Here is a 26,636-nt window from a genome sequence, read left to right as displayed (position 1 = left end):
CTCATAATATACACAAATTTACCCAATACACACATTTTAATAATATTTTGACTAATATATGCATTTTTATGCACATTTACTCTTGAATATGCAATTTTGTACACATTACCCTTCTGAAGAACTGCCCTGCAAAATTCACAAAAGAGTGAATTTTCAAGGGTGACTGTGTCTCGGTTCTTGTTTTAGAAAATGCACATTGATAGATTTGCCTTTCAGTGTGAACTGAACCCAACTCCTCCCCCCACATTACCACAATCTGAGAGAATTGGTACTCACCATCAGCAACGCCCTCTTGAAGAGCTCAGAATCCACAGTCCCGGTAACCAGGTGAATGCTGGAAACATCTGCTCCGCTGCGATCAGCTGCGATTGTAATCTGACCTGGGTCTCCTCCAAAACTTTCAATGTTTTTCTGGGTCCATTTTAGAGCTGCTTCCTGGTCCAAAAGCCCCCAGTTTCCACTTGCCACTGTGGAACCTACAGAGAGAGTTGGGGGAGAGAGAAAGAATATGAATGGGAAAAGATGTTATCACTGTACTTACAGGGGATAAAACACAACTACAAATATGTAAAGGCGAGAACTAACCACAGTTAATATTGATCACAGTTGTGGGTCCAGACAACATGGCAAGAATCTTCTGCGAGAGGAGAGGTGGGGATTAAGAAGCCTAACTCCATTGCAGCTCATTCACATTGCACTAAACCATGGCTTAGTGTGACTTCCGAGTGTCACACTAAACTGAGAGGTTGGGACTTGAGAGGAAGCAAAAAGCTGGGGGAAGGCGGAATGGAGGGGAACAGGGCCTATGCATAAGTCAGGCTGTAAGCAGTTGAAGATATCAGAGGATGAACAGACAAGCGGGAGAGGAAGACGCATCAAGACAGCAGGCCGGGCAGGTGGAGGAATGCACCAAATTTCAAATCTTGGCTGATAGTTTCAAATAATAATAATTTATTATTTATACCCCGCCCATCTGGCTGGGCTTCCCCAGCCACTCTGGGCGGCTTCCAAAAGAATATTAAAATACTATAATACATCAAACATTAAAAGCTTCCCGAAACAGGGCTGACTTCAGATGTCTTCTAAAAGCCTGGTAGTTGTTTTTCTCTTTGACATCTGGTGGGAGGGCGTTCCACAGGGAGGGTGCCACTACCAAGAAGGCCCTCTGCCTGGTTCCCTGTAACTTGGCTTCTCGCAGTGAGGGAACTGCCAGAAGGCCCTCGGTGCTGGACCTCAGTGTCTGGGTAGAATGATGGGGGTGGAGACGCTCCTTCAAATCCAACCTTAACAAGGTACCTGAATATATTTTCGCACAGTTGGCAGAACAGAATCAGCATGGTCAACATCATATAATAAAGAAGCATTTTCATTATTATTATAAGGGAACGAAATTCCCCTGGAGTACCATGCTATTATGCTGTTTTCAGCCCACAAGCAGGAGTATGCATTTAGGCTTTTAACTCTATATTTAGGCACATTTAAAATGGCTGGATTTCAAAGCAGCTGCAGGAATAATTAACACTGGCCACGTACTTCTATCCTCCCTGTTAACCATTTCTCCTGCTATATCCGTTTTCTTCTGGGCTCCTGACATGCAATTTACACCCCTTGGACACTCATGCTTCCTAAATTCAAATGCAGATTTTGTACCAATGGCTGCATAGGAAATAATATTAGCTGCACGATTCCAACGGCAACATAGAGAAGGACATGCACCTGCGCTTCCCAATAGGAGAAGTTGGGTGCACTGGCCACACAAGACAACTCTCTGTTTGCTCTAATCATGAAACTTCTCCACGGCGCTTCACCTTGCAAGTTCATTTCTCAAAATTAATTTCAGTTCTTGATTTCTCACGTATAAGAATACAAGGCGGGCGATGCTGGATCAGTCAAAAGGCCCATCTGCTTCTCACAGCGGCCAAGCAGTTGCCGGTATTGGAAGCCCGCGAACCAAACCTGAACGCAGGAGCATTTTCTCCACTTGCAGTTCCTAGCAATTATTCAGAGGTGCACGGACTCTGACAGTGGGGTAGAACAGAGCCAACTGTCCCTACTGTGGCATTTGCCTCCTAGGATGGGTCATAAGGAAAGGGTTAAAATGGGTGTGATGTGATTGGTCAGTGAGAATGCAAGGGGGGAGTAAAAGTTAGAGTGGGAGGTTTTGAAAGTGAGTTGAGGTTTGGGAGTTGAGAGTTGAGGTTTGGGAGTTGAAGAAGGAAGAGGGAGGAATAGGCAGTGGGTTGGTAGAGTTGTATTGTGAAAGAGCGAGAGGAATTGTTAGGTGGAGTCAGATAGATAGTTGGGAATAATCAGTTTGAAGTTGTTAGGAACTAAGATTAAGAAACTGTCAAGAAAAACTAACTGAAGCCATAAGCTTGTTCCTGCATTTAAAAATAAACTTGATTATTTGTTAATGTTAACAACTGACTGGACTCCGTGTGTCCCCGTGAGAAACGGGGTGGTGGCAGCGAGGAGGCAATCACAGTGGTGGCACAGGGTCAATAGACTGTCAAGCATCCGGGGGCCCTGTGTGATCGCCACACCTACGTACCAAGGACAGTGCCTTATTTTCTGGCACCAGTCCAGGGTACAATCTTGCCACAGTTCAAGATGACATGCTGGGGACTCCTCCTCTCCTTGGGAAACAGCCACAGCAAAGTGTAGAGAATCTGCTTTGCATACAGACCTAAGCACCATCTCTGTGGGACCGTGGGTGCCAGGCCACCCACAATTTTTTTTACTGTGGGTGCACGGTTGGGCAACCCAATGCATAATGCACTGCGTCAGGACACTCCGTCCGACCCTTCTGCTGAGGCAGGGGGACTCCCTCAGACCCTCCCACTACGGCAATGATATGTGACATCACACACATGCGCCGGGCACCCACAGTGTTGGGTGGAATCCAGTGTGACTGCAGGCAGGAGATGCCAGGTTCAACTCCTGGCATCTTCAGGAAGGAGCGGAAGATATCTCCTGCCTGATGAAGAGCTGCTGTCAGTCAATACTTAGCTAGATGGACCAATGATCTGACTCGCGTAAGGAAGAAGAAGAGAAGAGCTTGGATTTGATATCCCACTTTATCACTACCCTAAGGAGTCTCAAAGCGGCTAACATTCTCCTTTCCCTTCCTCCCCCACAAGAAACACTCTGAGGTGAGTGAGGCTGAGAGACTTCAGAGACGTGTGACTGGCCCAACGTCACCCAGCAGCTGCATGTGCAGGAGCGGAAATGCAAACCCAGTTCACCAGATTATGAGTCCACCGCTCTTAACCGCTACACCACACTGGCTCTCAAGCCAGTGTGGTGTAGGGGCAGACATAATAATGTGTGTGTGTGTGTGTGTGTGTGTGAGAGAGAGAGAGAGAGAGAGAGAGAGAGGGAGAGGGAGGGAGGGAGAGAGAGAGAGAGAGAGAGAGAGAGAGAGAGAGAGAGAGAGATATGGCGGAAGGAAATACTGCTTGTAGGTCTCTGCTGGACAAAATTCAGCAGAAGCGTAGAAAAGGAGAAGGAAGAAATTTCTCAGAAATAATAAAAGGGGAAGATGAGATAACAAAAATGTGCCACAATCCATCAGACCAAGCTAAACTTAACTGTTGCCTTCTGGCTCACCACAGATTGACTTTGGTGCATTTGCTGCCATTGATTAATGCAAGAGCAGATAAGTCTACACAAGGCATTCAACAAAAAAAATGCAAGATGTTCATCGAAATGAGAAGGGAAGGCCAAAAATAACACTTTGCAGCTGGAAAACACAGTTGCTGGAGAGCCACATAGAGTTGTGACACGTCCTTCTTATTCATACTCACAGAAAACTGCTTTGCAAGCTATATTTATAGTGTTAAAGCATTGAACGAGCAAACAAGGCATTTATTTAATAAGTATCCTCATGACCAGTAAGGACACACACTTGGGACAGTCTAAATAGGATGCTTATTTTGAGTGAGGGGGATGGAGCCCACTGTTTCCCTGGTGATGATGACACCTGCCCTGTTTGGCTATGAACTGCCATTTTAAATATCCCACAATGCTTCAGAGCACCTGAGGAATGTAGTCCCAACTAGCTAGTATTCTTCAAGTAAACAAGAATAAGAAACGTGTTCTTGTTCCAGTACTGGAGACAGCTGTTGGCATCCATCTGTCTTGAGAGACACTGGAATGCGCCTCCGGGGGTGAAGCCAAAAAACTGGAGAATCACAGCACCCACTGTAGCTGCAAAGACCAGCAACTTGTAACAGCTGTCTCTTGTGCTGTTTTTTGCTGCATTAGCAGCACTGAAGTGACCTCGCTGGGCTGCAAGCCTGGGCAGTGTGCATGGAGGTTCTGGGCTGCCCAGACAACAAGACCCATCTCTTGACCACATTTTGGATGTGGTCCAAAGGAAAGCACCAGCTTGGCTGCAGGAATTGCCAGAAGGAGGCACACAAGACGCCATCCAACCAGTTAGAGACTCTTCTCTGGATTTGTGTAGGGTTTACTCCGTAGCCTTTTGTTGTCCTGAAAATACCCCACAAAATGGGAGGTAAAGGTAAAGGACCCCTGACAATTAAGTCCAGTCACGAACGACTCTGGGGTTGTGGCACTCATCTCGCTTTACTGGCTGAGGGAGCCGACATTTGTCCACTGACAGTTTTTCCGGGTCATGTGGCCAGCATGACTAAGTCACTTCTGGTGAAACCAGAGCAGCGCACGGAAACTCTGTTTACTTTCCCGCCGGAGTGGTACCTATTTATCTACTTGCACTTTGACGTGCTTTTGAACTGCTAGGTAGGCAGGAGCAGGGACCGAGCAATGGAAGCTCACCCCGTTGTGGGGATTCAAACCGCCGACCTTCTGATTGGCAGCCAGACTGGAGGTGGTAGGCCTCTAAATACTAGCTACTGAGGAGCACAAGAGGAAGAAATGCTGTACTCATGTCCTGCTTATTGAATTCCCATAGGCATCATGTTGGTCACTGTGGGATCATGACATTGGACTAGATGGGCCTTTGATCTGATCCAGTTTTTTTATCCAAACCACACAACCCCTACACACAGCAAAGTCCTGGTTTCATCTACTGCTTTTGTGTTCAACAAGGTCTATGACATACCAGTGCTTAGAAAGCCAAAGACTCCAACTCGGTAGTTCGCAGTTACAACAATGACATTGCCAGTTCCAGCGAGGTATGAGCCATCGATGAGTGTCCTCTGAGCCTTAACATCCTCACCACTTACACCATTGTGAAAGAACACCAGCACTGGTAGATTTCCACCCTATGATAGCAACAGGCAGAAAAATGAAATCAGTTAACATTTGGAAAGAGTTTACAGTAGAATGACTAACGCAGTGATGGCCAAACTTGGCCCTCCAGCTGTTGTTGGACTACAACAGGACCAGTGGTCAGGGATGATGGGAACTGTAGTCCCAAAACAGCTGGAGGGACGAGTTTGGCCATCACTGGACTAAAGAGAACTGAGGTCGACCTAAAGGAGCCACAGGTAATATCCATTCATGTTGTCCCAACCTTAAGGAGTCACAGATTATGGGTGATCTCCAACATTCATTGTATTCAGAGCAGACCCATTGAAATAAATGGACTTGAATCTATTGGCATTGATGGTTCTGCTTTGAGTATAACTACCACCCAATATTGCCTAATATATTTATTTTTATTGTAAAGACTAATGAGCCCCCTCTCTCCACCAAATGGCGTACAATGGGAGTTCAAGGTCAATAAAGAGCCAGGTGTGAGATCCTTGGATCTCTCATCATTTTGTTACATTAAAGAAGCTGAAGGGAGCCTTACTTTTTAATTGGAACCGTCCCATAGGGTGAGCCCTACCACTGGACAGAATGAGGGGGTAGTGGATGCGCTGGGGGGGGTTGGAAGTGGCAGCACGGTGTCAAAGGACAGAGCTGCATGTACCATTTTCTTCCATTCTAAACTTCACTTCCTTACATTTCTGCATCGGTTTGCAAATTTATTTATATTAAAATCCCCCATGAAAATCCATCAGCGTTTTTCTCGTGACACATATTTCTCCCGATATGCATATTTCTGCATACAATTTCCCCCAATGCATATTGTTAAGCGAGCAATTTCCCCATCTATCCTGCATGTTAGATTCACGAAAGTATGCAGTTTCACAAATACACACATTTTTTAGTTTCACTAGAGTTCCAAACTTTCCCCCTTTTGCACGCATTACTTGGCTGACGAACTGCGCCACAAAATTCAGAGAAGGGCTGTTTCAATGGGCTGCTGTGCCGAAGAGCTCACATATCAGTTTGAGGCGTGCAATTCATGTAGTCTCTCATTAAAAGGCAACGGGAAATTGAGTTTCTCCCCCTCCCACGCTAGCAGAGGCAGGTTTAGGGCAGCGCAACCAATTCTTCCACACTGGGCACTGCAAGTCTTTGCAGCTATAAGGCAGTGAATTGAGCAGAACAGAAGGCAAAAGGCACAGAGGGCAGCAACTTTTGACCTCACAAAGGGTGTCGCTGAAAAGACCTACCAAATTTTCGCTCTATAAGATGCACTTTTCCCCTTCTAAAAAATAAGGGGAAATGTGTATGCGTCTTATGGAGCGAATGCAGGCGGAAGGCTCTGCTCAGCGCTCCCTTTAAAGAGCCGTGTGGAGTGTGTGTGCTCCCAAGAGCCACACACACACTCCACACGCTCTTTAAAGGGAGCACACGCTGCTCCCAGGCAGGAGATGATGGTTCCCCTTGCCCGGGAGAGGCTCCACGGAGCTATCCCATAAGCCAGGACAGCCAGCGGGATTGCTGCACAGCGATCCCGCTTGCTGTCCTCGCTTCTGGGATTCAGATTTTTTTTCTCCTTGTTTTCCTCTTCCAAAAACTAGGTGCGTCTTATTGTCTGGTGTGCCTTATAGACCGAAAAATACGGTAAATCTATGGCTGATAGCAGCGGCAGTCCAGTGCTGCTGTACATGAAGAACACTGGAAAGAGGTGCCCCTGATTTACTACTTACAGTATTAGGTGGGACATAAATGTTCAAATACAAGCAGTCTTCGCTGACGGAGGAAAGAGCAGCTCCATCATCCCCTGGTTGCCAGCAACTCGCCCTGGAGACATAAGGAAGTGTTATTACGAATGGGTGTCCATGTTTGCTTGCTTTTTAAATGAGAAACACTGGAATCAGATGGCCTGGTTCCCTACCAGTGGTGGACTTTGGGTTTTAAAATGTCTGTGAGATGCCAAAAGTTGGCTCCACCACCCCACCTCTCGTTCTCCATTGTTCGTCATTGTTGTGGCACCCCCTGAGGCCACTGCCGGATTTACATATAAGCTAAACAAGCTATAGCTTAGGACCCCACTCTCTTGGAGGTCCCCCCAAAAATTAAAGGGGAAAAAACTGGATGTACATTTCCAACATATAAGATAAAAAACAAATAAAATAAAACCTACATACAGCTACAGTGTTCTGTGTTCTGTAGGCTCCTATGATGTAAGTAATGGTAAGCCTGCTAGCCTGCTCCCTAAAATATCACAGGTTTGCTCATTTCTATATATAGGGTGCCTGTGGGTAAAACCTCAGCGCCTAGGGCTTGCCGATCGCATGGTCGGTGGTTCGAATCCCTGCAGCGGGGTGAGCTCCCGTCTTTCGGTCCCAGCTCCTGCCCGCCTGGCAGTTCGAAAGCACCCCTAAGTGCAAGTAGATAAATAGGTACCGCTTTACAGCGGGAAGGTAAACGGCGTTTCCGTGTGCTGCGCTGGTGCCGGTTCGCCAGAGCAGCTTCGTCACGCTGGCCACGTGACCCGGAAGTGTCTCCGGACAGCGTTGGCCCCCGGCCTCTTAAGTGAGATGGGCGCACAACCCTAGAGTCGGACACGACTGGCCCGCACGGGCAGGGGTACCTTTACCTTTACCTTTTTACATTCTGCAGGGACTGGTTGCATGGCAATTTGTGCAAATGGCTTTAGATACCTATTAGGTCCATAAATTACCATATAGCATATATTCGACACAAAAAACCTTGACAGTTTGTTGTTGACAAAGGACAGCTGGACATATAAAGGGCCCCATTACCTTCAGTAGCTTAGGGCCTCATCAAACCTAAATCTGGCCCTGCCTGAGGCACATGCTCAGCACAGGTAAATCGGTCATGTTCCCCTATAAATCTGCCCCTTCTCACAGTAAGCACATATAACTAAACCATATGGATCTTCCCGCTGCCTCATCTTTTCATCCCCTCTCTCTGTTACCTCTTCTCTGTTGAAGGTTAGGACTATGCACAAACCATGCATTTAAAGCACACAGCTTCTCAAAATTAACTGATGGATTTGATGGATTGATTTGATCCTTTGTTCTCTATACCTAGAGGGCTGTCACATGGAAGATGGAGACCTGCTCTGGAGGTTAGGACCCGAGCCAATGGTTTCAAGTAACAAGAAAGGAGGTTCCGACGAAACACCAGGAAGAACTTTTTGATGGTCAGAGCTGTTCAACAGTGGAACAGACTCCCTTGGGAGGTGGTAGATTCTCCATCCTTGGAGATTTCTAAGCAGAGGTTGGATGGTCGCCTGTCATGTATGATGATCTAACTGAGGTTCCTCACATTGCAGGGGGTTGGATAAGAAGACCTCTTAGGTCTCTTCCAACTCTACCATTCTATGACTTTGTACAAGGAGTATTTCTATAACATTAAATCATTTGTGCCACTACAGTGGTACCTCGGGTTACATACGCTTCAGGTTACAGACTCTGCTAACCCAGAAATAGTACCTCGGGTTAAGAACTTTGCTTCAGGATGAGAACAGAAATCGTGCTCCAGCAGCATGGTGGCAGCAGGAGGCCCCATTAGCTAAAGTGATGCTTCAGGTTAAGAACAGTTTCAGGTTAAGAACGGACCTCCGGAACAAATTAAGTACTTAACCCGAGGTACCACTTTACTTGAGTGTTAACAGCTCCCTAGAAGAATTTTCCCATGAGAAACACCCATGCTTTCACCTCGCCAGAGATGTTTCATATTAAGACCACAGCACCGTTGACAAAGGATGTCTGCAGTTGAAATCAAATATATGCGGAGCATAAGTGCAGAACATTTTCTGAAGCACACTTTTTTTAAAAAGAAAAAGCTGGTGTAGAAAACCGTGCAATATTCTGTGTGTCTTAACCATATGTTGCTGCACACCTGGATAAACAAGATGTTGACTCTCCGGTGGGGAACAGCAAGTCTGATGTGGTTGAGTCACCCACGCGACTCAGGTGTGCAAGAAATTAGGTCAGCAAAGGTCTGGGTTCTATCACCCACCAGCGACACTGTGCGGGGGGGGGGGACCATGTGGTGTAGATGATCACCACATTTTTCTAACCCCCTAAAGAAACGAGTATGAAACATCAAGCTCTATGGAGACATTTATATGATTGTTTCATTCACAAGCTGAAATAGACCTATATGACTTACACTGTTATTTTTTCTTATAAATGCATCTCCGTGGGGTCAAAAATCATATTATGTCAGGGATGAGGAACCTGTGGCCCTCGAGATGTTGCTGATGCATTCAGAAAACAATTTGCAAACCAAAACCCAGCCACTTTTGGAAATTCACACTTCTCTGAATTTTGCAGCTCAGTTCTCCACACCCAATAATGTGTTTATCATGCATTTATTAAAGGTAAAGGTACCCCTGACCATTAGGTCCAGTCGCAGATGACTCTGGGGTTGTGGCACTCATCTCGCTCTATAGGCCGAGGGAGCCGGCGTTTGTCCGCAGACAGCTTCTGGGTCATGTGGCCAACATGACTAAGCTGCTTCTGGTGAAATCAGAGCAGCGCATGGAAACGCCCTTTGCCTTCCCGCCGGAGCAGTACCTATTTATCTACTTGCATTCTTTCGAACTGCTAGGTGGGCAGGAGCAGGGACCGAGCAACGGGAGCTCACCCCGTCACGGGGATTCGAACTGCCAACCTTCTGATTGGCAAGGCCTAGGCTCTGTGGTTTAGACCATGCATTTAATATGGGGAAGTGTACATGAAAGTTTATTCTAAAAATATTAGTAAAAGTCACATCTAAAATGCATTATAATAAAGGCAACTGCTTTGCAAAAATGCGCATGCGGGGCAAAACTGCAGAAATTCTTACTAAAATACTGCTGAATTCTCACAAAGTTTTTTTTAAAAAATACAATTTGATATAGAAATGTGAAAAACTGAATTTAAGACTTGAAATAAAATGAGAAACTGAGAGACTGTTATTGATTGGGGGTTGCATTTCATTCCTGTTTAATTGCTTTTTATTATATTTTTATTACTGCTGTTTGCCAGCTTGTGCAATTAACAGTTAGGGGTGCAAGTTAACAACTAAGTGTTTGAATAGCCCTGCAAAAATCTGGTTGTGCAAGCTGATTGAAAACTAATTTTGTTGGTGTTGTGCCACTGAATTAGCCATAAAAAGCCCAAACCATGTTGTTTCCTAAGGCAAAAGAGTCCAAATGGTGCCCCTTCATGGATGATAATAATAGTAACAATACAGTGGTACCTCGGGTTAAGTACTTAATTCGTTCCGGAGGTCCGTTCTTAACCTGAAACTGTTCTTAACCTGAAGCACCACTTTAGCTAATGGGACCTCCCACTGTCGCCGCACCGCCGGAGCACGATTTCTGTTCTCATCCTGAAGCAAAGTTCTTAACCCGAGGTAATATATCTGGGTTAGCTGAGTCTGTAACCTGAAGCATATGTAACCTGAAGCATCTGTAATCCGAGGTACCACTGTACTATAATTGACAATCTGCTGTTCTTTAACAGTATCCCAGAACTCATTATCTCACCTGCCGTATGTTAGGGACACCCATGGAGCTACCAGAGATACTGGTTCAAAGAGGGGGCAACCATCAAATTCACCACCCTTCTTGTGAGTACACAGAGGCATAATGAGTAGGACTTTGATCTATACCAAGGAGACTTCAATCTGCTCCAACATGGAAGCTCTCATGCTCTTACAGTAAGTGAAGGGCCGCCAAGGTGCCAAACACCTTCTCACCGAGTTGTGGAAGCGTTCCAGGACTCCTCCCAGATGAAAGCTTGGGGAGGACGGAACCGGTTCTCAGCCACTGGAGGACGTGCATAGGGAATCCCAAGGAACTGCCTGATCCTTTTCCAGCTAGAACCCACACGAATTGTTTGAGAAGTACCAAACAAGGTTCCTTGTGATGGGATGTGGACAGATGGAACAGCACTTCTTTCAGCAACGGACAGGAATGCCTCTGTATGGAGCGAAGGGAGAATAAATCAAACCTTTACGAATCTGCTCCCGATTAACTGAAAGATTCCTAATAAGGCTGGGCTCCATTTGGGATGCCACTGTCAGGAGTGCATGCAGGAGCCGGGTCCTGTGACCAGTAGGGCTTTGCAGGACTGGGGCCTTCCTAAGTTTGTTCTGAAGAGGCAAGGCGCGGCCGCAGAGGTGAGGCCGATTGGTAACTCACAGCACCTGGTGGCAGGAGCCAGGAAGGGATATAAGGTCAGCATTTCCCTTCGGCTCTTTGCCACAGCAACACGCTTCCTGCCTTGCTGCGTTTGACTTCTTGCTTCCAGGCATGTTTAGCCTGGAGAAGAGGAGGTTAAGGGGTGATATGATAGCCATGTTCAAATATATAAAAGGATGTCACATAGAGGAGGGAGAAAGGTTGTTTTCTGCTGCTCCAGAGAAGCGGACACGGAGCAATGGATCCAAACTACAAGAAAGAAGATTCCACCTAAACATTAGGAAGAACTTCCTGACAGTAAGAGCTGTTCGACAGTGGAATTTGCTGCCAAGGAGTGTGGTGGAGTCTCCTTCTTTGGAGGTCTTTAAGCAGAGGCTTGACAACCATATGTCAGGAGTGCTCTGATGGTGTTTCCTGCTTGGCAGGGGGTTGGACTCGATGGCCCTTGTGGTCTCTTCCAACTCTATGATTCTATGATTCTATGATTCCTGATCCTCAGACCTTGGCTTCTTGACTCCTTGCTTCTCGACCCTTGGACCCTTGACTTCTTGACTCCCTGCTTCCTGACCCTTGGACCCCTGGCTTCTGGACTCTCGTTCCTGCTCTCACCCCACCATCTTGCCCCCGGTCCCGACGTCCTCAGCCAGGACTTTGACCACCTGCAAACCGGACCGTGACAGCCACAAAGCAATTAAGTCTGTTTTAGAGCCTAGATCTAGGTCTAAGTCTGGCTTTGGATGGCTGAGTTGGTTAGAGTGTGGTGCTAATAACGCTAAAGTTGCAGGTTCAATCCCCGAATGGGACAGCTGCATATTCTTGCATTGCAGGGGGTCAGACTAGATGATCCTCAGGGTCCTTTCCAACTCTACATTTTGATTATTAAATCTGTTTTAGGGCCTAAATTTAGGTCAAGCCTGAGCATAGCCCTGCAGATGCAACGACTATCCTCAAACCAGGTTTCATGGGAAGAGGTCTCAGAAGGTGCTTTGAGATTATTCAATCTTACTATTTCCAGTTAGGCTTGTTAAAAAATTCTGTTTCATTGATCCATCAGCTTGTTTGGAGGAAGGTCCATTTGGAAAGAACAGAGTGTTTTCCAAACTCGACCCCCGCCACACCCAATATGTCCTGTTGGTAGTCTAATTTCTGCCACACTTATTTCATCTCTAGGCTCACAATTTTTTTTTTGGGGGGGGGGTGGATTTTAGCCTAATGGGCACCAGTTGTGGATCCCTAACATACATTGTTCCTAGAAAGTGGCTCAAACTGTTTCACTCAGGAAGAAGAAATAATGGTTCCAGCCGCTAGTTGGGCTCATCACTATCACACCATTATTATTATTATTATTAAATGGGTTAAAATGGTTGCATCTGCAATGAGAGGATTTTATATGAGTATAAACCGGTCAGATGTGTGGGGTGCAAATGTTGTTGTTGTTTTCATTTTGCAATGAAAAAACATAACCCAACACACCCAAGTACCAAAGAACTTTCACCGCTAAGTTTAAAGAGTTAGAATCATAGAATCGTAGAGTTGGGCTCGAACCTACGACCTTAAGATTAAGAATCTCATGCTCTGCCAACACAACTACAATGAATGAGCTGTTGTTTTGTGAATAGCGACTACAGCAAACTGTGAAGGTGGTGCAAGCACTGCGTTGGCCACCTCACCCAGGATGCCTCGCTTTGAGGACGGACCCCTGAGCCCTTTCCTACACTGAGGCAGGGAGAAGGTCTATGGGGCAACAGAAAGCCACTAATAATGCAATGTTGGGGGGGGGGAAGGGAAACGGGGGAGAGACAATGGAGCCTGGAGTGTGGAAGAGGCAGAATGGGATATTGGCGGCTGATACCCTTGCTCTCATTTCCCACCTTGTAAAACTAAGAATAACAGGTTTGCAGACCAGAATATTCCCTCCTACCTGAACCTAATATTGTCCCTTTTTGCAAGGTCATTGACAGTCACGCTGGTGTACTTCTGTCAAATGCTCTGCTATTAAAAGGTAAAGGTAAAGGACCCCTGGATGGTTAAGTCAAGTCAAAGGTGACTATGGGGTTGCTGCGTTCATCTCGCTTTCAGGCTGAGGGAGCTGGCGTTTGTCCACAGACAGCTTTCCAGGTCATGTGGCCAGCAGGACTAGACCACTTCTGGTACAACAGAACACTGTGATGGAAGCCAGAGCGCACCATTTACCTTCCCGCCACAGTGGTACCTATTTATCTACTTGCACTGGTGTGCTTTTGAACTGCTAGGTTGGCAGGAGCTGGGACAGAGCAAGGGGAGCTCATGCCGTCACAGGGATTCGAACCGCTGACCTTCCGATCAGCAAGCCCAAGAGGCTCAGTGGTTTAGACCACAGCGCCACCTGCGCCCACTCTGCCAATTTAGGCAACTAAGAAAGCACATGCCTTCTTCCTCTGACCCTTCTGCCACAGACTTACCTTGCCTGCGATAAATAAAGGTAGCTGGCTCCTTCAGCAAAAGTCGACAGTGGGGACCTTCAAGGCCAAGTGTGCAGGTCTGGGTTTCTGGGTAAAATATACACCGCATCACTGAAGGCTGTGGTTCAAGAGTAGTCACCAAGCATGACTTGTCCTTGGAGCAGGCTGTTGAGAATGAGAGAAAAGGGCTGCGAGTTAGGTGGATGGATGGACAGACAGATAAGCAATGAGAAGCACAAAGCTATTTTGATAGACCGCTGAGGAGAGATATCATTATATATAGGTAAATGAATGGAGAATATGGCTGGAGTTGGCACCACCCAAGGTTGGGCATCTGCCAAGGAAGGGCCCCGTACTTGGGAAACCATTTGTGAAGGTGGAGTAAGGATCACAGAAGACAGGGTTGGCCCACTCATGAGACAATGTGAGGCAGCCGCCTCAGGCAGCAGGAGCAACAGGGGCAGGAGGTCCCAATGTAGACCTTTGCTCACCCCTTCTTCCCTGGAGGGAAGGGGGATGCCATTTTTGCCTCAGGGGTCAAAATGTCTTGGGCCGGCACTGACTGAAGGTAATGAACAAAGCACTCTTGCTGAGCGTGAGACATTTCTGCAGGTGTAGTCCAAGGAATTAGGCCCTCAGCAGATCTTCCTGCCAATGGCTCAATCATAGTGTCTTACCAAAAAGATAATAGTAGTAGTAGTAGTAGTAGTAATATAATTAATAAATTATTTGTATCCCGCCCTCCCCGGCCAAAGCCGGGCTCAGCGCAACTAACAACAAGTAAAATTGCATAAAATTACATAAAATTGTACATAAATTGTACATAAAATTACACAGCCAATTAATTAAAATACATTCTAAAATCAATTCAGAATCAAATTAATGGCAACCATTGGGTTAGAGTTCTATGAGGATTACAGAAGGAGAGAGGGGGTCAGACTGTGCCTTGGCCAAAGGCTTGGTGGAACAGCTCTGTCTTGCGGGCCCTGCAGAAAGATGTCAAGTCCCACAGGGCCCTAGTCTCTTGTGAGCATTCCACCAGATCAGAGCCACAGCCGAAAAAGCCCTGGCTCTGGTCGAGGCCAGCCTAACCTCCTTGTGGCCCGGGATCTCCAAGATGTTTTTATTTGAAGACTGTAAGGTCTTCCATGGGACATACCAGGAGAGGTGGTCCCGTAGGTACGAGGGTCCTAGGCCGTATAAGGCTTTAAATGTTAAAACCCAGAGAAAGATGGAGAAGCAAATGAAGGAAGGAAAATATACAGATAGCTGGATGAAGACAGGTAAAGAAATTTATAGACATATTGATCAAGTTAGAGAATGGTTTTCAAATACGATTTTGCGCTCACCTGTCAACAAGTCATGCACATGTCTATTTGTGTATGCACTCATTATTCCTCCCCCCTTGAAAAAACAACAACACCCAAAACTTTTTTCTTTTTTAAAAAAAAACTGCTCCAAGAATTGGTGGTTGTGCTTTCGTGACGTCACAAGCATTGGCCAATCCATGGCACCCACAGCCAGCCTACGCTGCAAATGTGCAGAGTAATTTTTTTCAGATATCAAGCCAAAAGGAGCAAAATATTTGGGCCGAAAAGTATGCTTAAAATGAGGGAACTTCCAAACTGACCCTGCTGCTCTACAGATGTTACCATTTTCACCCTCAGACAAGCAGACAATAAGATTCAGTTGAGTCTGGTTTGGGGTTGTTGTTTTTTGGTGTGTATGTGTTTTTATAAGCCAAGCAAAAACCCTAAATAACACTAACAAGCAGGCTCAAAAAGCTGAATCAGCCTAGTTCCTCACGGAGTTAGGAATCTGTTAGATACTCAGGCAAGACTTTATTTGTTCATACACAGAAAAGCACTGCAAAACTAAGGAAGGTTCTTGGTTACATTTATCTGCCTTGCAGATCACAAAGCCTTTCAACAAAAGGAGGGCAATGCAAGACTCCTATAAAGGAAGTGGCAGGAAACCAAGCAAATAGAACTTGAGGGAACTATATTGCGCTTTTTAAAAATTTCACAATTCAGCAACTTAGTTTGCCTCCTCTGTCGATTAATTAGCAGATCCAGTTTGAAACAGTTCATCTACATCCCTCTCACTTTTTAAAAAAGATTCAATCACCTATTGAATTGTCCCAGAAGTGATGGACCAGTTGGTGTGAAGGGTACAGGCAATTACTTTCCAAAGCATCCCCTGTTTAAGTGAAATCATGTATACTGTATTTGGAACACCATTGGAAAAGCCTGGAGAAAAAACAATGGGATTAATAGGAAGCTTCTCACCTGAAAGGCAAAAGTCTCGCAAGGTGGCAAAATCACTGGAACCATCTCTGCTGATGTGCAGAATGTCAATCTTTGAAATGGAGGAATCAATGAGAACTGAGGCCCTGTCCACACGCTGCCAGTTGTCCAAAATCACTAGGAATCAAAATGCAGAAGAGTAAAATTCCACAGAGTATTAACTGATATTTTCCAGAACAACATAGAGCAACTTCATGTATCCCAGTGGTCAAATATTTAGATGATAAGAGGATCCCTTTGCCCGACTCTGGCTTTGATCTAATAATGTGGCTCAGCTGGGCAACCCAGTAAACTAGGAATAGCCAACATGTCTCCCTCCAGATGTTGCCCAAATATAGCACCCATCATCCTTGATCACAGGGAGTCCAAAAACATCTGGAGGGCACGCGTTGGTTACCCCTGAAGTAAACACACACCGGATAGAGCTTTCTCATTATGCAGAGATCATGCTTAGACTCAAGACCCTTTTCTTCCTAGTTCAATAAGCTTTTATGGACTGTGTTCTGGATTTGCCAGGGCATTCACAAGAGCTATTCAGTGCATCGGGGGTGGCCGCCGAGACCATATAACACCGGTCTTGAAAGACCTACATTGGCTCCCAGTACGTTTCCGAGCACAATTCAAAGTGTTGGTGCTGACCTTTAAAGCCCTAAACGGCCTCAGTCCAGTATACCTGAAGGAGCGTCTCCACCCCCATCGTTCTGCCCGGACACTGAGGTCCAGCGCCGAGGGCCTTCTGGCGGTTCCCTCATTGCGAGAAGCAAAGCTGCAGGGAACCAGGCAGAGGGCCTTCTCGGTAGTGGCTCCCGCCCTGTGGAACGCCCTTCCAGCAGATGTCAAAGCGATAAACAACTACCTGACATTCAGAAGACATCTTAAGGCAGCCCTGTTCAGGGAAGTTTTTAACGTGTGATATTTTACTGTATTTTTGGTTTTTATGGAAGCCGCCCAGAGTGGCTGGGGAGGCCCAGCCAGATGGGCGGGGTATAAATAATAAATTATTATTATTATTATTATTATTATTATTATTATTATTATTATTATTATCATCATCATCATCAAGGTCGCTGAAGGGAAAACTACTTAATTTACCTTACAAACACTTTTAAGAGTAACATAATAAAGGGTCCCCTAAGCATATAGGGAAGTGCGGATCTGTACTCCCATCAGCCAACCCCTTTGAAAGAGGCCCTTGAGAAAGTTAGCCATGTGAATCAGATCTTTGTATTCCTTATCTCATACAATACTTATCTTATACAGTGGTACCTCGGGTTAAGAACTTAATTTGTTCCAAAGGTCCGTTCTTAACCTGAAACTGTTCACAACCTGAAGCACCACTTTAGCTAATGGGGCCTCCTGCTGCCGCCACGCAGCCGCTGCACGATTTCTGTTCTCATCCTGAAGCAAAGTTCTTAACCTGAAGCACTATTTCTGGGTTAGCGGAATCTGTAACCTGAAGCATATGTAACCTGAAGCGTATGTAACCTGAGGTACCACTGTACGATACTTAGTCCCAATGTTTTATTTCCAGAGTGAACTTTTGCAGAACTGGGCATTTCAAAAGTACACATTGGGTTTAAAAAATAATAATACTGCAATTCATGCATTCCTCTTTTGCCTTGAAATCAACAACAAAAAGGGGAAGCTTTTCAGCAACATGAATGTAAGCAACATGTTTTTAAAGTATAATTACACATCAATTTTCTGCAGTCAGCAACTGTGTTCCAAAGCGGTGGAAGTGGTATGTCTAGGTCCAGACACAAAGCTGAAAATGACTAGTTATGCTCTTTAGAAAAAGAATAGGCTTTGTCTGGATTCCATTGTGAGCCAAATTGTCTGGTTTCCTTGATGGTTTTCAGATGCCTTCATTGCAATAGTGTTCCCATTCACAATCATGTCTACTGACTCAGTCAGCAAACTTGAGCAAGTCTTGAAACCTCATGTACCACAATATTACGGCTACAGAGGCAAATGTTTTGCCTTCAGGCATGTTAATCGGGAATAATTCTATGTGACTCAACTTGTCGATGACAACATGGCCAGAACAATACGTTTGGGCCCACTGGAGTCTGTTTTACCATGAAGAAATGAGTCTTATTATTTGCTTTTCGACACATCAGAGACCACCTTCTATGAAAGGGCAGAGTCTTAATGCAGACTTTGCAAATGAGCAGAAAGGCCAGGGTGCTTTGAAATAGCCATGGCACAGGGAAGATCCAACTGCAATGCTACTCACAAGTAGGCAACCATTTCGCACATTGCCTCTTGGGGGGTCTTCCTGGGAGGAGGGTGGGCAGATGTCATTGGTGAGTGGGACAAGAGGCAAAAGCAAGCAAAACAATGAATGTAAATCTTCGTACTGTAAGCCAGTTTCTACACCCATCCACACACCCCTCTGACTTCCATCCAAGGAAGAATGAAGCAGAGTTCGAGGGCACATTCCAGCTGGGCAGAAACACTCAAAGAAGTTGCAAAGCAGAACCAACGAAGGATATGGCTTGGGGAGGGGGCTGTAGCCTGAGGAGCATTTCAGGGGCCAGACAGAAAGGCTTGGAGGGCCACATTCAGTCCCGCTCAGTTGTATCGTTCGCATGTCGTATGGATCTAAAGAAAACCACTGATCCCATTTAGCAGCAAACTCAGAACCAGATTTTGCTACCAGCAGAAGCGAGTGGCAATGCTTTATCTGAACTGAACTGTAATGCCATGCCATGATAAAGGTAGGGTATTGCATGACTGGGCACACAGAAAATTCAACAAAAGCTCCCTACAGATAGAACTGCAGCAGAATAATGGGAAGACAGTCTGAATCTTTCTCCCTAGCATACTAATGACTGCCGTATGACACTCACCTAAGCCAAACCAGTCGTCTTGTTCGAACCCTGATTCTTCAGCTCATGGTTACATGAGAGCTTAACCCCAAGCCTTGGTTCAGAGTGTGGGAACGAAAAGGACTCAAGAGGCGTGACCCCAAGATCCCCTATAGTCACCTGCCTATTAAGCCATGGCGCTGTGGTCTAAACCACTGAGCCTAGGGCTTGCTGATCGGAAGGTCGGCAGTTCGAATCCCCACGATGGGGTGAGCTCCTGTTGCTCAGTCCCAGCTCCTGCCAACCTAGCAGTTCAAAAGCACGTCAAAGTGCAAGTAGATAAATAGGTATCGCTTTGGCGGGAAGGTAAACGGCATTTCCATGCACTGCTCTGGTTTCGCCATAAGCGGCTTAATCATGCTGGCCACATGAGCCGGAAAAACTTTCTGCAGACAAACGTCGGCTCCCTTGGCCAGTAAAGCGAGATGAGCGCTGCAACCCCAGAGTCGTTCATCATGACTGGACTTAACTATCAGGGGTCCTTTACTTTTGCCTTTACCTTTAAGCCATAGAATGGCTACCTGTGCCTTGTGAACCAAGCCATTGTCTTAAATGTTCCAACATGGCATTAGCAGCCATCTAACGCAGTGTGGCATCACTGCAAGACCATACAGAGATATTTACAACCACAGTGTCTTGGGAAGAGAGAGAGAGAGAGAAAGAAAAAAAGCCTAAGGTAACTTGGAAGATTCAGGACAGGTTTTAAAAAGTACTTCTTCCCACATCTCATTATTAGACTACGGAACTCTCTGCCACAGGAGGCAGTGATGGCCACCAACTTAGATGGCTTTAAAAAGGAATTGGACAGTCTATCGATGGCCACTAGCTAAGGTGGATCTGTTCTGCGTCCACGACTGGATGCAGCAATGCTTCGGAATACCAGTTGCTGGAAACCACAGGAAGGGAGAGTGATCTTATGCTCAGATCCTGCTTGCTGGTTTCACACAGGGATTTGGTTGGCCACAGTGAGAACAGGATGCCGGACTAAATGGGCCATTGGCCTGACCCAAAAAGCTCTTCCAAAGAAGGCTTCTGAATTAATGCTTTTGAATTATGGTGCTGGAGGAGACTCTTGAGAGTCCCATGAACTGCAAGAAGATCAATCCTATCCATTCTGAAGGAAATCAGCCCTGAGTGCTCACTGGAAGGACAGATCCTGAAGCTGAGGCTCCAATACTTTGGCCACCTCATGAGAAGACTCCCTGGAAAAGACCCTGATGCTGGGAAAGATGGAGGGCACAAGGAGAAGGGGACGACAGAGGACGAGATGGTTGGATAGTGTTCTCGAAGATACCAGCATGAGTTTGACCAAACTGCGGGAGGCAGTGGAAGACTGTAGTGCCTGGTGTGCTCTGGTCCATGGGGTCATGAAGAGTTGGACACGACTAAACGACTCAACAACAACATGTCCTTAACTTTCTGGCGTTGCTTTTTCCTCTGGGTGGGACAGGTGTCTCTACATACCATCCTACCCCAGGGCAACTGGTTTGTGCCTGACGTGACCACGGCGAAGGGACTTTCTACAGCATCCCTGCAGGTCCCTCAACTCTACACAGCTTCCATGTCTCTGAGAAATTTCCCTATTCAACTCAAACGAGACTGTGCCAACCTGACCACATTTCGGTAGCTGCTTTCGTCGCATAATTGTAGCCTTCAGCATCCAACGATGCCTGTAACTTTTATTGTTAAATTACAGGCATTCCCTGAATATGGTTTCTGCTTTCCATATGTTATTTGCACTGGAATGCAGGAAGTGTATCAAGAGCATAGTCGGGTTGGGTCATGAGTTATATGGGACTTATGGTGCTGGAGGAGACTCTTGAGAGTCCCATGGACTGCAAGAAGATCAAACCTATCCATTCTGAAGGAAATCAGCCCTGAGTGCTCACTGGAAGGACAGATCCTGAAGCTGAGGCTCCAATACTTTGGCCACCTCATGAGAAGAGAAGACTCCCTGGAAAAGACCCTGATGTTGGGAAAGATGGAGGGCACAAGGAGAAGGGGACGACAGAGGACGAGATGGTTGTATAGCTACCAGCATGAGTTTGACTAAGCTGTGGGAGGCAATGGAAGACAGGAGTGCCTGGCGTGCTCTGGTCCATGGAGTCACGAAGAGTCGGACACGACTAAACGACTAAACAACAACAACAAGTGTCTATCCAGGACTTCAGTGTGAAATCATCATTCCCAAAATCTGGAAATGCCAGCATTTCCCACTAACAAGTGCTTTCTGAATACTCAGAAAGGTACTTTTCCATGATGCACAAAGGATTGTGCACTGTTCAAAATGTGTGGTTTTTCCCCCTTTTCTTTCTTATTTAGGAGAAATTCAAACCGAATTACATTTATTTCAAGAATGCGCCCTGCACACATGTTTTTGCCAGTCAGTCTAGGTGGAAAGGACAGAATACACCATGTGCTATTCCCCCACACACCCACACCCACAAAACTCTTCTTGTATAATAACTATAATCTTGCCCCTGGGAGTACTACTTTTCTCTGCACACAAAGCTGTTATTTCATGGCACGGAGAAGCTATCAGATGTGAAATGGAAGCCTTCTGCATTCCTTGGGTGGTGCCTGTTGTGGCACAGGGCATCGGGCGCAGGGGAAAGCGAGAGCACCAGATGTTTATCTCCGTTTTAAAATAGGCTGCTTATAAATAGGGCAGCGCCTCCCTCTCTGAAATGGGTACTTACAAGCCCAGTTACGCCGCATACCCATGGCCTAGTTGAGGTTATATACCTGAACAATCTCAGCTGAATTACTTTGGCACACGCTTCAAAAGGGTTTCTAAAGTAGGGATAGCTCTCCAGATCCTGTCAGACTCCAGCTCCCATCAGCCCCAGCCAACATGGCCAAAGTGAGAGACGGTGGGAGTTGTAGTCTGTTCACAACTGTCCCCCCTCCGAGGTCTAAGGAAAGCTTCAGTCAAGTTCCCATAGAGCCCAAATTAGTGTGCCAGAGATGAGAGGTGGTCTATTCTGGCTTGAAAGTGAAGTACCTCATAAAAAACCACGGGGACAAAGCCCTCCTGGAACAGACCAAAGCATACCCTCCAACATTTCTCTGATGAAAATAGGGGTGTCCCATTCTTTAAAGATAATTTTACTATTTATACCCCACACATCCTACTGGGTTGCCCCAGGCACTCTGGGCAGCTTCCAAAATACATAAAAACATTAAAATAATAATAATAACCCTTCCCTATACAGCCGTACCTCAGAAGTCGAATGGAATCCATTGCGGAAGTCCGTTTGACTTCCGAAATGTTTGACTTCCAAAGCAGGGCTCCTGATTGGCTGCAGGAAGCTTCTGCAGCCAACCAGAAGCTGTGGAAGCCCCGTCGGACATTCACCTTCCAAAAGAACGTTCAAAAACTGGAACACTCCCTGTTTTTGATCATTCGGGAGCCAAAAAAGTATGAGTTCCAGGGCGTTCAAGAACTGAAATATGACTAGTTACAGATAGGTAGCCGTGTTGGTCTGCCATAGTCAAAATAAAAAATTCCTTCCAGTAGCACCTTAAAGACCAACTAAGTTAGTTCTTGGTATGAGCTTTCGTGTGCATGCACACGAAAGGTATCTGAAGAAGTGTGCATGCACACGAATGCTCATACCAAGAACTAACTTAGTTGGTCTTTAAGGTGCTACTGGAAGGAATTTTTTATTTTGAAATATGACTGTACAGTATTGCCTTCAGACGGCTCGGGGGTCGGATAACTCCATACCTTCCAACATTTCTCCAATTAAAATGGGGACAATCTAAGGGAAAGTGGGACATTCCGGGATCAAATCAGAAACTGGGACAGCTTCTCTAAATCAGGGACGTCCCTGGGAAATAGGGACACTTGGAGGATCTGCCAAAGTCCCACCTAGTCTGGCCAGGCACCCTGTTCCGACGGTGGCTTGTGGGGAAGCCCTCTAGCAGAATTGGAGCATAAGATCTAGGGTTTCCACCAACTGGCATTCAGATAGTATACTACTTAGCCACCGTATCTAGCAACAGCTGAAGGCCTTGTCCTCCCCGAATTTGTCTACTTCCCTTTGAAAACTATCCAAGATGGCGGCCATCCCCACAGCTTGTAAGCGTGAATTCTATAGTTTAACTATGGAACCACATGTGAAGACCTATCTCCTTTTACCAGTTCTGAATCTGTCAACCATCAGCCTCACTGGGTTGTAGTATTATGGGAAAATGGACAAGAGTCTCTTCAACCACTTTTTCCACATGATACCTAATTTTATCCATTTCTTATCATGCTTCCCCTTCACCCAGCTCATCTTTTTTTTTTTCTTCCTTAAGCTAAAAAGCCCCAAACGTTGAAAGCTTTCTTTATAAGGAAAACCCCTTGGCTGTCTGAAAAAGCTGTATTAAACCTCATGAAAACTGTGGGGAAAACCAGCATTCTTGGGTTCAGAATAAACAAACAAAAAATGGAGGGCCAGCAATATTGAAAAGAGGAAGAACTAAAGGTCAGGGATGCTTCATTATTTCAATGGTGTTCTTGTTTTCTCCTTACCATTTTCTTGCCTTCTGGGTAGAACAACAGGTGGACAGACAGTGGGGACTTTAGCTGTTGGAGGAGGAAAGAAGCCATTAAACATTATAAATGTATTTATTTGCAAAAAAAATAATTATTATAATCTTGGAGCACTTAAATCAATGGGACGTGGCAAAGTCCTTCTGTCCGATTATTGGTTAAAAATAAAGTGAGCAGAGTGCCTTTCTATTGCTGCCTCTGCCAAAGAAAACACTCACATCTGAGTGAGGCAAGGAGACCAAAACACTCATCAGGGGATCCATAGTGCAGGTGGAGCTGTGGTCTCAACCATTGAGCCTCTTGGACTTGCTGATCGAAAGGTCAGTGGTTCGAATCTGCACGATGGAGTGAGCTCCCCTTGCTCTGCCCCAGATTCTGCCAATCTAGCAGTTCTAAAGCACACCAGTGCAATCAGATAAATAGGTACCACTGTGGCGGGAAGGCAAACGGTGTTTCCGTGCACTCTGGTCTCCGTCACAGTGTTCCGTTGCACCAGAAGCAGTTTAGTCATGCTGGCCACATGACCCGGAAAGCTGTCTGTGGACAAACGCCAGCTCCCTCGGCCTGAAAAGCGAGATGAGCGCCGCAACCCCATAGTCACCTTTGACCGGATTTAACCATCCAGGGGTCCTTTACCTTTTTACCATACTGCAAGCAAAAGTCAATGGTATTTGGAAGAAGGAATTGATGCAACAACATATGCAGGAGCTGATTGGACAGGTCTTACTTACAGTAGCTTTGCGCAGTAAAACCTATTCTATGCATATTTATGCTGCGGCCCGGTCCGTATTGTACATGCCAGGCTGACATTATGTGCTCATCGTCAAATGCAGCCATATATTATAGCCTGCAAGGTGCTTCTCAACCCAGCTGACATACAGAAGGGTTATTCAGCCCCCTTGTGGGCTTTCTTCCATGTTCAGCTGGCAGGTTTGCATTCAGCACTGTGCATGCAGGTCCTGCCACAGCTGACCTCAGCTTGGGTAGTCCTGGCAGTGGATTTAACCACAGAGTCTAGGACTTGCCAATCAGAAGGTCGGCGGTTCAAATCCCCGCAACGGGGTGAGCTCCCGTTGCTCGGTCCTTGCTCCTGCCAACCTAGCAGTTCGAAAGCATGTCAAAGTGCAAGTAGATAAATACGTACCGCTCCGGAGGGAAGGTAAACGGCGTTTCCGTGTGCAGCTCTGGTTCACCAGAAGCGGCTTAGTCATGCTGGCCACATGACCTGGAAGCTGTACGCCGGCTCCCTCGGCCAATAAAGTGAGATGAGCGCCACAATCCCAGAGTCGTCTGCGACTGGACTTAATGGTCAGGGGTCCCTTTACCTTTATTTTATGTCTGGTATTGCTGCCTCTCACCCTCCTCTGTTTCCTTTGCATCATGCCTCATCACTAAAATATAGATTCTTCAGGCTACATATTGCACACGGCTTCCTCCGAAGAATTCCGGTAACAGTAGTTTGCCCCTCGCAGTGCTACAATTCCCGGCACTCTTAGCAAATTACAGTTCCCGGGATTATTTGGGGTGCTTTAAATGCACAGTGTGGACATAACTGCAGTGGTTGTTGTGGTTGTTTTGCTAGCGTTGTACTATAAAGAACCACACAGGGTGATAGCATAGGTATAAAATAAATACATAAATAGGCAACATTTTCCATTTCTGCTTCTCCGTTTCTTTGAGTAAACAAAAGCCAGATTTGCTTGAAAGGAAATCTCAAGAAACTCCACCCACCCATACAGGATGCCACTGTGGTCAGCTAGTTATACAGAACAGAGTTTCGCTGCTCAATATAGTTTAAGGGTCAGCGAGAAGACGAATAAAATATAAACACTGTTTTAGGCTGAAATATGGGTGCCTACAGAAAAAGCCATCATCTGCGAGTTGGGTTCTAATTATCTGCCCCACTCTATAAAAAGGCCCAAAAGTTCAGTGGAGTTCAGCTACAAAAGAAATCAACTTCTTTACATTCCAGATTGCCTACGCCTTTGGGATATTAAGCTATACAAAGGGAAGCTTTGCTGTCTCTGCGTTAAACAAATAATCGCTTACACATGTGCATCAGACAATATGAATGAAATCTTTTGATGGAGAAATGGGCGGGGCAAGCCACACTCGAAAGCTGGGTGAGGTAGCACATCTCATTGAATTCCTGGTATGATTAAATGGAAGCAATTTTCAGGTTGGGTTTTTTTTGGGGGGAGGGGTGTATTTGTGCATGAGTACATCAGCCTTCTCCAACCTAGTTCCTTCCATGTGTTTTGAGCAACAACCTCAGCCAGCACATTCAATGGTCAGGGATGATGGAAGTTGTAGCCCAAAAATTTTGGAAAGGCATCATGTTGGAGAAGGTTAATGTATGTTTATACACAAACACCTGGGAACCAGGCAGAGGGCCTTCTCGGTAGTGGCACCCACCCTGTGGAATGCCCTCCCACCAGATGTCAAAGAGAACAACAACTACCAGACTTTTAGAAGACGTCTGAAGGCAGCCCTGTTTAGGGAAGCTTTTAATGTTTGATGCATTACTGTATTTTAATATTTTGTTGGAAGCCGCCCAGAGTGGCTGGGGATGACTATATGGAGATGGCGGAAATGACTGGCAGAATCCGAGACCAGGGAGAAGAGCTGGTGGAAGAAGATTGGAGGAAGTTTAAAACTTATTTGCAGAAATATTGTAAAAATTTTAAATTGAAATGAATTGAAGGGGTTCTAGCAACAAGGTAAAATGTAAGATGGGATCAATAATAGATAAATTAATAGGACATGAATTTGCTGAACCAAATTCTAAGAGGGATACAAAAATTGGAGACGCGAGGAAGTCAGGAAAATAAGTTAACTAAAGATGAGAAACTAAGAAAGAGGGAATTTTTGTTTTTTATATGTGTTTTTTCTTTTTCTATTTTTGTGTTTAATGTTTGTATTTTTGTATTCTGTAATTTTGTATCTTTTTCGTTTTTTGTATTTTTCTAAACTTTTCTATTGATAAAACCTAATAAAATATTTATATATATATATATATATATATATATATATATATATATATATATA

The 26,636-nt window shown here is 45.6% G+C and overlaps 1 protein-coding gene across 1 annotated transcript in view; it reads right to left on the bottom strand.

Moving 5' to 3' along the window:
- Positions 1–26,636, bottom strand: part of TG (thyroglobulin) — a 173,349-nt gene that overhangs the window by 78,991 nt on the left and 67,722 nt on the right. The window contains exons 35-41 of the mRNA XM_082236144.1: positions 23,568–23,621; positions 16,158–16,292; positions 13,870–14,034; positions 10,984–11,206; positions 6,972–7,065; positions 5,087–5,249; positions 277–476 (exon numbers count right to left, since the gene is read on the bottom strand). Of these exons, the coding sequence (XP_082092270.1) occupies positions 277–476; positions 5,087–5,249; positions 6,972–7,065; positions 10,984–11,206; positions 13,870–14,034; positions 16,158–16,292; positions 23,568–23,621 (1,034 nt within the window). The remainder of the gene's footprint in view (positions 1–276; positions 477–5,086; positions 5,250–6,971; positions 7,066–10,983; positions 11,207–13,869; positions 14,035–16,157; positions 16,293–23,567; positions 23,622–26,636) is intronic.

Source organism: Podarcis vaucheri, assembly GCF_965113315.1.
Source record: "Podarcis vaucheri genome assembly, chromosome: 8".
Taxonomy (NCBI): Eukaryota; Metazoa; Chordata; class Lepidosauria; order Squamata; family Lacertidae; genus Podarcis; species Podarcis vaucheri.
The sequence above is the reverse complement of the archived record's forward strand: the minus strand, read 5'-3'. Positions and strand labels throughout refer to the sequence as shown.